At 39.6% G+C, this 11,021-nt stretch overlaps 1 protein-coding gene across 2 annotated transcripts in view; it reads right to left on the minus strand.

Moving 5' to 3' along the window:
- st6galnac2 (ST6 (alpha-N-acetyl-neuraminyl-2,3-beta-galactosyl-1,3)-N-acetylgalactosaminide alpha-2,6-sialyltransferase 2) overlaps positions 1-5,664 on the minus strand; it is a 9,815-nt gene extending 4,151 nt beyond the window's left edge. Inside the window, exons 1-5 of one of the 2 annotated variants that reach the window (XM_031300071.2) lie at positions 5,376-5,664; positions 5,079-5,154; positions 2,511-2,682; positions 1,480-1,633; positions 1,159-1,297 (exon numbers count right to left, since the gene is read on the minus strand). In XM_031300071.2, coding sequence (XP_031155931.1) covers positions 1,159-1,297; positions 1,480-1,633; positions 2,511-2,682; positions 5,079-5,154; positions 5,376-5,464 — 630 coding nt within the window. In that variant the 5' untranslated portion in view covers positions 5,465-5,664. The remainder of the gene's footprint in view (positions 1-1,158; positions 1,298-1,479; positions 1,634-2,510; positions 2,683-5,078; positions 5,155-5,375) is intronic. The other variant, XM_031300072.2, reaches the window with a different exon arrangement.
- Positions 5,665-11,021: the final 5,357 nt, after the last annotated feature.

Raw genomic sequence — 11,021 nt, forward strand, 5'->3', positions numbered from 1 at the left:
GAGATACAAAAAGACTACAAAGTGATGCAAAAAGACTACTAAGAGATACAAAAAGACTACAAAGTGATGCAAAAAGACTACAAGGAGATACAAAAAGACTACAAAGAGATGCAAAAAGACTACAAAGAGATGCAAAAAGACTACAAAGAGATTTAAAACAACTAGCCTACAAAGGGACAAAAGACTACAAAGTGATGCAAAAGAACTAAAAACTGATGCAAAAAACTACAAAGAGATGCAAAAAGACTACAAAGAGACTACAAATCGATTTTAAAAAAACTATAAAGTGATGCAAAAAAACTACAAAGAGATGCAAAAAGACAACAGAGAGATTTTAAAAAAACTACAAAGAGATGCAAAAAGACTACAAAGTGATGCAAAAAACTACAAAGTGATGCAAAAAGACTACAAAGAGACTACAAAGAGATTTTAAAAAAAACTATAAATTAATGCAAAAAGATTACAAAGTGATGCAAAAAGACTACAAAGTGATGCAAAAAACAACAAAGTGATGCAAAAAGACTACAAAGAGATTTAAAAAAAAAGACTACAAAGATATGCAAAACTACAAAGTGATGCTACAAACTACAGAGATGCAAAAAAAACTACAAAGAGATGCAAAAAACCTAAAGTAATACAAAAAGACTACAAAGAGCTGCAAAAAGACTACAAAGAGATGCAAAAAGACTACAAAGTGATGCAAAAAGACTACAAAGAGCTGCAAAAAGACTACAAAGAGATGCAAAAAGACTACAAAGTGATGCAAAAAGACTAAAAAGAGATGCAAAAAGACTACAAAGAGATGCAAAAAAACTACAAAGAGATGAAAAAACTACAAAGTGATGCAAAAAAACTACAAAGAGATGCAGTAAAACTAAAGTAATGCAAAAAGACTACAAAGTGATGCAGAAGACTACAGTGATGCAAAAAGACTACAAAGAGATGCAAAAGACTACAAAGAGATACAGAAAGACTGCAAAGAGATACCAAAAGACTACAAAGAGATGCAAAAAGACTACAAAGAGATACAAAAAGACTGCAAAGAGATACAAAAAGACTGCAAAGAGACTACAAAGAGATGCAAAAAATACAAAGTGATGCAATGAACTGCAAAGTGATGCAAAAAAACTACAGAGATCCGTCCCGTCCCTGACTCACCGGACCCTGAGGGACTCTGGTGAAGCCGAGGGTCCGGTACAAGCTGAGGGCGTTCTTCATGGTGTTGGTGGTGAAACCGTAGAAGTAAATCTTTGTCCCCACGTCTTCTTCAAAACCTCGGATCACGGCTCCGTTCATCCTGACATAGCAGACGAGATCACATCCTTTATGCTCATATTTCAGCTCAGAGCAGACAGAATCAGACACATACATGGAATCAAATGTGTGTCACAAACCCTGACTGTTAGACTATACTACACATTATATTAAAATTGGAATAAAGTCTTAAAGAAGCATCCTCCAAACCAGACTGTGTGTCACCTGAAGACCAAGTCGTGGCTATCGATGTTCCTCCCCTGTCGGGATCCTCGGAGGATTCCTCCGTTTCCCACCACGGCACAGCGAACACACCGGGCCGGCGAGCCGCGCTCAAACAGATGGGAGCTGGGGAGCAGCGACAGGGTCGCCCTGACAACTGGAGAGGCAACAAGTAGTCAGATTACTGCAGGATCTCTAAAGAGGTTTACAATAAGTATTCAGATTACTGCAGGATATCTAGAGAGGTTTACAACAAGTAGTCAGATTACTGCAGGATCTCTAAAGAGTTTTACAACAAGTAGTCAGATTACTGCAGGATCTCTAAAGAGGTTTACAACAAGTAGTCAGATTACTGCAGGATCTCTAAAGAGGTTTACAAGTAGTCAGATTACTGCAGGATCTCTAAAGAGGTTTACAACAAGTAGTCAGATTACTGCAGGATCTCTAAAGAGGTTTACAAGTAGTCAGATTACTGCAGGATCTCTAAAGAGGTTTACAACAAGTAGTCAGATTACTGCCGGATATCTAAAGAGGTTTACAACAAGTAGTCAGATTACTGCAGGATCTCTAAAGAGGTTTACAAGTAGTCAGATTACTGCAGGACATCTAAAGAGGTTTACAACAAGTAGTCAGATTACTGCAGGATCTCTAAAGAGGTTTACAAGTAGTCAGATTACTGCAGGACATCTAAAGAGGTTTAGAACAAGTAGTCAAATTACTGCAGGATCTCTAAAGGTTTACAACAAGTAGTCAGATTACTGCAGGATCTCTAAAGAGGACAGACAAACAGCCTTGTTTTCAGCTTGGTTTTCCTGAAATATATATTTTTGTCATAAATATGAAGACTTTTTCTTGAAATATTACACGACTTTTTCTTATCTCGTCTGGATGAACATTCACTGGACAGGAAGGGAAGGAAAAACTGTCATCTGAAAAGTAGACACACACACACACACACACACACACACACACACACACACACACACACACACACACACAGTAAAGAGTGATTATCGGCAGTAAAGCGAGTGTACCGTCGGCAGGGAGCCCCCTCCAGCCGTATGGAGGCTCTCGGTTCTTCAGACGTTCCCACGCAAGTCTGGAGAACGTTCCCCCCCACTGAAGAACCGGAGCGGAGAACCGGAACTTCTCTCTGAGGAGAACATTGTTCCTCACCGCTTTCCTCAGAGAACACACTGCTTCTAGCTGAAAACACAGCGACAAACAGCAATACGTATAATAATAATAATAATAATAATAATAATAATAATAATAATAATAACAATAATATATATAGGCCTATATATATATATTTATTAGGGATGGAACGGTACATGTATTCGTATTGAACCGAAACGGTACGGGCGTCTCGGTTCGGTGCATGAATTTACACGGAGAATATACGGTATAAAAATAAATAAAACTTGCGTGCAAATGAATTAATGTAATGTGGAACTACTGTTACTAACACGTTTCTTAGGGACACCTAATCTGTAGCCCCGCCTTAGCTCTGAAGCTCCCAAGCTCCGCCTACATGTCGAGTCGGTCCAGTGAGTCCACACCAGAACCATGTCTCTCTCTATCACTCTGGTCCACACGAAGCAAACTAGTCCCTTCCATATAGGCTACAACCAAACACAGATGTAGCTGTATCCCTTCTTGCCTCGACCACAAATGGCTTTCAGGCCCATTTGCTTCGCTGTTTGCTCTGCTGTTAGCTCCGCTTTTAGCTCCGCCGTTAGCTCCGCCGTTAGCTGTTAGCTCCGCCGTTAGCTGTTAGCTCCGCTGTTAGCTCCGCTGTTAGCTCCGCTGTTAGCTTCACTGTTTGCTGTTTGCTCCGCTGTTAGCTCCGCTTTTAGCTCCGCCGTTAGCTGTTAGCTCCGCCGTTAGCTTCACTGTTTGCTTCTAGCTCTGCTGTTAGCGTGTGAAGCTAACGCCACAATTTGCCAACTGCTCTGTGTAACCGAAGCTGCCCTTTTAACACCCCTGCTCTGTGCATTCACATATGAAAGCAGCGTTTGTCTCCCATATCACACTACTAGCTGATTGTCTTATTTTGTTTACAAGTTCCAGATGGAGTCTTGAGATGATGTGGGGTAGCCTATTGTTTACTGTTTAGGCCTACATCTTATTTTATACGCTCAGGGGAGAGACTGGATGACACTAGGTGGTACAGCCTGAGAGATGCACAATAAAAACAATTGCCTTCTGCATTTTTGTTATGCTTTTCCCTCCATTGTACTGAACCGAGGGACCGAACCGTGACTTCAGTGTACCGTTCCCCCTAATTATATATATATATATAGCCTATATATATATATATATATAGGCTATATATATATAGCCTAGTAGTCTATCTCTACGACGTTCCACTTCTGGGATTGCTCCGGTGCTGCAGGAAATTCTGCCAGATGTCCCTCTTTTTCAGCCAGATGTCCATCCCCTTCCTCTGTCTTTGTGTTGGCGTTCTAACCTCCGGTGGATTTCTGAGGATTATGGTTAACCGTTGTTAACGTGTTGTCCTTGGGTCAAATTTGACCCGTTTTCAAAGTTTTTTTATATCAGAAATATGGGTTTCTTAACAACCAAATTGCCCAAAAATATAATGGATGCATGATGTACGTTGTATGGAACCCATACAAAAATCTTCGCAGGTACAATTGATGATTACTTTCGTTGAATTTTGAGTGTTTTATTCAATTTTAACTACTAATTAAATGGTTTCAAAACAGTCTCAAGACTAAATGCATAATTTCTGCTTTTTTTAACTCAAAAATTAGATATAATGTCATTTAAATTAGGTTTAATAACCATGAATCAAAACCACTGGAAAAAAGAGCCAAAACAAAGTTCATTTTCAATTTTGACCCGGAAGGACAACACATTCATGGTGAACGGGAAGACAACATCAGGGTTAACTGTTCTTCAGATCTCTGCAGGCACCGCCCAAGACGATTGTGATTGGTTTAAAGAAATGCCAACAAACCAGAGCACGTTTTTCTCCCATCCAGGAATGCTGACTATTTTCGGAGCATCACAGAGCAGCGCTGACATTTAAGTGGCACTGAAAACCGCATTGCTTTTCGGTCCAGTAGATACCGGCCATTTCGGCATCGGTGCCATATCAGCACCGGGTCTCGGTACCCAACCCTAGTTGTAACACCCCCATCCCCCCTACAATACAGCGCCGGCAGTGATAGATTCACTAAACAACAACCTTTAAAAAAAAAAAAAAAATGTCAAATGCTACATTTCAAATGTTTAGAATCCATAACTTAATTATTTTAGGAATTATGCATGATTTTTAAATTAGCATTTTTGCAAAAATGTCACGTACCCCCTGCAGTACTCCAAAGTACCCCTAGGGGTACACGTACCCCCATTTGAGAAACACTGGCCTATACAATCACAAAACACATGTTCTATAGGCTGAGTCTGCCACTTTAAACAAAAACAATTCCAGTGCCGGTTCCAAAATTTTGGATAGTTGTCATGGAAACATTAACCCTTCTACCATGCCTCCCCCCCCCTCCCCCCCGTGAGCGTAACCTTCAGGACTTGAAGTTACATCTGATTTGAACCCAAACCACCATCTTTCTCACCGTCTCTCCTTCTTGTTGTTCTTCTGCTGAGAGGAAACCCCAGTCCTGCTCAACACTGGCACCCGCTGCCTGTTCACTGACACACACACACACACACACACACACACACACACACACACACACACACACACACACACACACACACACACACACACACACACACACACACACACACGTATGAGTTTCCAAAAATCCAGGGAAGCAACTAACAATTCCTTCATTGTCGATTCATTTGTGGATTATTTTCTGGGAGAACAATTCTTCCCATTTCAGAAGCTGCGATCCCAGCAGTCATACCTGTAGCTGAGCTGATAGAATAAAACGGTGCAAACGAGGAAGCAGAGAGTTCCCAACAGGAAGAAAACACACTTCATGGAGACTGTCATTGTTCTTCTCCTCCTTCTGTTTTTCTTCTGTCATTGTTGTTCTGTCAGGTGAGTTCAGAGACGCTGCTGAGGTTAAAGTCCACCTGAGACGTTTACAGCTGGAGGAAAGTGTATAAATCTCAGCTTCCTGCAGCTGTAAAAACAGGCTTTCATTCTGCTGAACAGTAGCCTGGCTAATCTAACAACAGACACACCTTTCAGGGCGGGCTCAAGGCCTTAGCAACGTTCTCTAGGGTAGGCAGGGGAGTGTCTGTGTCTGTGTGTGTGTGTGTGTGTGTGTGTGTGTGTGTGTGTGTGTGTGTGCCAGCTGTAACACCTGAACACCACTAGCAAACGAGCACAGAAGTTTAGCTAAAAGTAACGTGTGAATAAATCTAAAAGGAGAAACAGAAATAGTCTAATAGCTAATGTGTGTGTGTGTGTGTGTGTGTGTGTGTGTGTGTATATAAATGTGTGTCTGTGTGTGTAGGCCTATGTGTCTGTTTGTGTGTGTCTGTGTGTGTGTATGTCTGTGTGTGACTCTGTGTGTGAATTTGTGTGTACATGTCATATAATAGGCTATAAAACAAGTGGAGCAGTGTGATTGATGGTTAACCTTACTTTATTTTGGAAATTGTTATTGATTGATATAGCGATTTTTGCTTTAAAACGTTCATATTTCTTTGCTGTGATTTTTCCTTGTTTGCTGTGGATTAACTTTTATATTGTTGCTGTGATTTTCATCGTTTGATTAACTTTTATATTGTTGCTGTGATTTTCCCTTGTTTGCTGAGATACACCTGTAGAACCCCGTCCATCCGTTCCTGGACGGATGGACGTGCTGTGTGCTGCAGCGGACTGGCTTGCTGATCTACTTTTCCCGTGCATGGTGTTGCTGCTGACTGGATCTCCTGTGCTCTAGTGGAGCGCTCACCCAGAGAGAGAGAGAGAGAGAGAGAGAGAGAGAGAGAGAGAGAGAGAGAGAGAGAGAGAGATTCACGACTTTGTGTGTGCACCTAGTGGTGAGAGATGGTATTGTGGTGTGTGAAATTGGACTGGTGGGGTCATTTTCCTGACTAAGTGTGTATATCATAAGCTTAATATTTTGGGTATATCTTTGGTCTACGCACTTTAATGTGATCAGACCTTTATATTTTAAATTAGTTTTCCCAAAATCTACAAGGGGGACCCATTTAATCATTAAACTTCCTTTCAAAGTGGTTTTATTCTTTGAAAGAAATAAATGATAACATTTTTGTTGGCCTGAAAAAGACAAAACAACTATAAGCATATCAATTAATAACTAAAGATAAACAATCATTTGTAAATAATAGGGATACAGTACAACTATTATATACTATTTTTATTTTTTTAATTCAATTCATTAGTTTTATTTTTTTCAATAATTGATTCACATAATTGATACACTACCAGGAAATTCATAGGAGAGCAGAAATTAAAACCATTTTAACATAGATACTTGGACACCAGTAAAGTCCAGGGGTGTATATTTTAATTAAAATGAGCCAATGTATAATTGAGTTCAACAGGTGCCACATGCACACTTAAAAATGAGTTCAGTTTGCTACATACTATTTTGAATTATGACCTGTTTTCCTTTACATACACAGACATTTCCACCATAAATTGGTGCATAAATTGTTGCAAATTTCATTTTCTTTTATTATTAAATATTCTTTGTTATTGATTAGACTGACTTTTGTTTTTATGGTCAAGCAAACTAAGTGATTTGGTCATCTCAAAGAGGGGATCAGTCACAGTTGGATCAACCAAAAGAAATAAATACATTTTGCGCTGTATAGACGAATGTGGATATTATAAATGTTTGTTATTTAAAGTGTTAGGTGGGAGGTAGGCCTACAAAACCTCTTAGCCCCAGAGTCTAATGGCAGGTTAAGGTGGGACTGCAGGCTATGGCTGCCCACTGCTCCTAAGTAGTTAGAATGGGTTAAATGCCGAGCTTATATTCCTTGAATGTGTACATGTACTTAGCAAATAAAATAAATATTATGAGATATTGTGTAAACATCATCAAAATGCACTGTCATGTTAAATATCTCAAGCCAATATTTCAATCCAAACCTCAAGCAAGTGAACAACACAAACATAGCAAGCCAGCATATAATTCTTACTAGTTCAACAGCAAGATGCCCAGTCTGTCAGCAGACTTTTATTTCGAGAAGCTCTTGCCAACGACAAAAAGCCAGTTTGGGATTTACCCTTGCTTGGTCACTCTCCTTTTCTCTTCTTAGCTTTCTCAGTGTCTTCTCTTCGATCTCCTAGTCTCTGGCATGATGTATGTAGAGCATAGGTGTGATTGGCAAAGGACAAAAAAGCAGGAAAATATACGGCGCACCCAGGGGCGGATCTACCGGGGTGGCATAGGGTGGCAAGTGCCACCCTAAAAGAAAGCCTTGCCACCCCTGCTGCCACCCCAGTTGGCAGCAACAAATTAAAAGTTATGGCCAATTTGACAATTTATGAGCGCGATTCTCCAATGTCCGACTGCAGTGAATGCAGCACGAGATGACGACAGAGCGGCAAGAGCCTGATTTGTTTGGAAAACTGAGCGGCGCAAAGCGAGGGAGCCAGGAATCGCGAGGAAAGAGGAGCATCTCGCTGCAGTCTGCGGGAAGCGGGGCTTGACATCAAGCCCCGCCCACATCCAAGTCAGTCATTTTTTTTTTTTTTTACCTACGTCGTCTCCCCATACGCTCGAACCATACAGTCTATGGCTCGAACGGACCAAGACGGTAGCAAACCTCATATCCTCTTGTTTCACATTAGATGACAGAAACTGATGTAAGCTAAACACAAACGACATTTCATGCAACAACAGTGAACTGTAATTGGGCCCGTGTACTTTTTCGTTCATTTGATTTCCGACTTTGAAACGAAAAGAGTGGTTCGGAAATAGCATAAGACTGGTCCGGTGAAAGCCTTGTTTTCATGAGCTTCTGGGGCTAGCTGCTAGCTAGCTCGGAAGCTACATCTGATGGAAGGCAGGTTGCTAATTAGCCAATGCTAAAAAGTATGGAAGTAGCCTACTAGCTTCCCCTGCTTTCTATCAATATTCCTCAGTATTTGTCTTTTGGTGTAGTTTGCTAACATGCTTGTAGACATGTAAATGAACTGTTTGCGTGCTAGCTAAGTCAACGGTCAACACCTTTTATATTGTAACGTGAAAGCTCAGGCTGCGTTAGCTTCAGCTAAACCACAGCCGCAACTTGCACTGCCCCGTTAAAATGCAACTTCAACCCTCGGATATAACGGTAATCACGTAGCGTTTTACTGTATCTAAACATCTGTATGTGTGTTCGACCTTTTGAAATACTTAGATTAGGTGTGTTACTGTGCAGGTAATATCCGAGGAGCATCTGGCATGATTGTGAGTTCTACTGAACCAGACTGAGAGACCATTTAAAGACTCAGGAACCCTTTGCAGGTGTTTTGGATTAATTAGCTGATTAGAGTGGGACACTTTGAGCCTAAAATATTGAACCTTTTCACAATATTCAAATTTTCTGAGTGTTTCCATAAACTGTAAGCCATAGTCATCAAAATGATATCAAATACAGGCTTGAAATATCTCGCTTTGCATGTAATAAGTCTATATAATTAGTTTTACCTTTTAAGTTGAATTACTGAAATAAATGAACTTTTGCACAATATTCTAATTTTTGGAGTTTCACCTGTATGCTTCTGGTTCACCTGTTAATTGTTAAAGCAAAATCGCCCCTTTGTACATTTGGTTGTGACTGAATTCTTGCTGTTGATATGAAAGTCCATAACGAAACAACACACCATTCTACTTTGAGGGCTAAATTAAATGAAATATGGCTCGTTTTCCGTTTGAACACATTGTCATCAATATTAACAAGGTTTAAAATGACCTATTTTTCAAATTTGGATATCATTTCAAAATCAGAAATCAGTAGTAACTACATGAAAACTTCACTGTTGCATGAAATATCGTTTGTTTAGCCTATATCATCAGTTTCTATCTAATGTGAATCAAGAGGCTCTATCAGCTTCGCTACCAGGCTGTCTTTTTTTTTTTTTTTTTTTGTCTTCAAAAAACTTTATTATTCAAGTACAGATCCATAAACACATTGAAAACATTAAATGCATACATACATACACGAAAAAGGGGCGCATTAAATTTACATTAAAGAGGTTGTAAGGCATTGTAAATGTTCAGAGTCCGGATGGCTTTCTTATTTGTCAGTCCTTTTTTAAAGTTTTAATATATAATTTCATGTCATTTTTAAATTGGTGACTAGCCTATTCGGTTTTCTTTCAGATCATTTACATTTATAGATATAAAATTTCCAAATAAAATTAAAAGATTCAAAATAAAAAACATGTCATTTATCCAAATAATTTTCTTCATAGTAAAAAAATTCTACCAGGCTGTCTTGGTCATGGATGTATTAAGAGAACGGTCTTGGTCCGTTAGAGCGTATGGGGAATGACGTAAGCAAAAAAAAAAATGACCGCAGACTGCAGTGAGATGTACTTGCGAGGAAAGGAGACACAGGAGGAAAGAGGTCAAAACGGATTAACTATCTATCAAGAAACGAAATTATAATGAAAGCACAGTGCTAGCATAGTTGCGATGCTGATTTTGAGATGATAAAAATCAGGTTGAAGAACGTTTTTTTGCTAACTATACATATAATGTTACTTATGTCTGACGTTTGTTCTGTGTAAAGTAGGCTACAAAAGCTAATATTGATTCAACGTCTATCAAGGAAAACATTGAGAGAAAAGGGTAACAGAAACGTGACAGAGTGAGAATACAAGGCCAAGGCGACCAGGGACAGGAGGAGGTGGGAGAACACCACAGCGGTGAAGATATGGAGGGAGAGCATCACCAAGATGAGGAGGAAGAAAGCGAGAGACAAGATAACGTGCAGGGCTCAGACAGTGAAAGGGAAAGCAGAGTGCCTGGGCCATCACCAACCATCTCCAGTCGAGCTGGTCCACATGGTATGGAAACTGTTGCTGCATATATACTAAGTTACATATGAATAAGAACAACAAATGACGAAGACGGACATTTTTATAAAATTTAAGAGACATTGCTTAGACATCAAATAAATATAAAAATTCATGTTTGCTTAAATATGAAGAATTAGGGAAAGTTGTCAGTGTGAAAGTGTGATGAGATGGGGAGATGAGTTTTTATATTTTGTGTAGAATGTATTTTAGATCTATTGCTCAGATTAAATTAAAAAATTAAACAAATGAACCTAAAAATACTCTCCCAGGCTAAAATGTTAGTGTGTGTTAACACAGTCTGATGGTTAGAACTAATCAATGACAGTTCCTAATCTTGTACAAATTCTACCTGCAACGCTGCCTCTCTGACACAGTCAAAAACTGTTTGCTTCCCCTCTCACACATCTGCCACTCACCACCTGTGTCTTACCTTAATGCCTTTCCTGTGATAATGCCCCTTACTTCTATCATACTTCTATCTCCTATTAAGTGAGATCACATTGTATGGTCACTTATTCCTAATATGAACTGTTCCACATGAAACCTCAAATGC

Source organism: Sander lucioperca, chromosome 21 (assembly GCF_008315115.2).
Source record: "Sander lucioperca isolate FBNREF2018 chromosome 21, SLUC_FBN_1.2, whole genome shotgun sequence".
In the NCBI taxonomy this organism is placed as follows: domain Eukaryota; kingdom Metazoa; phylum Chordata; class Actinopteri; order Perciformes; family Percidae; genus Sander; species Sander lucioperca.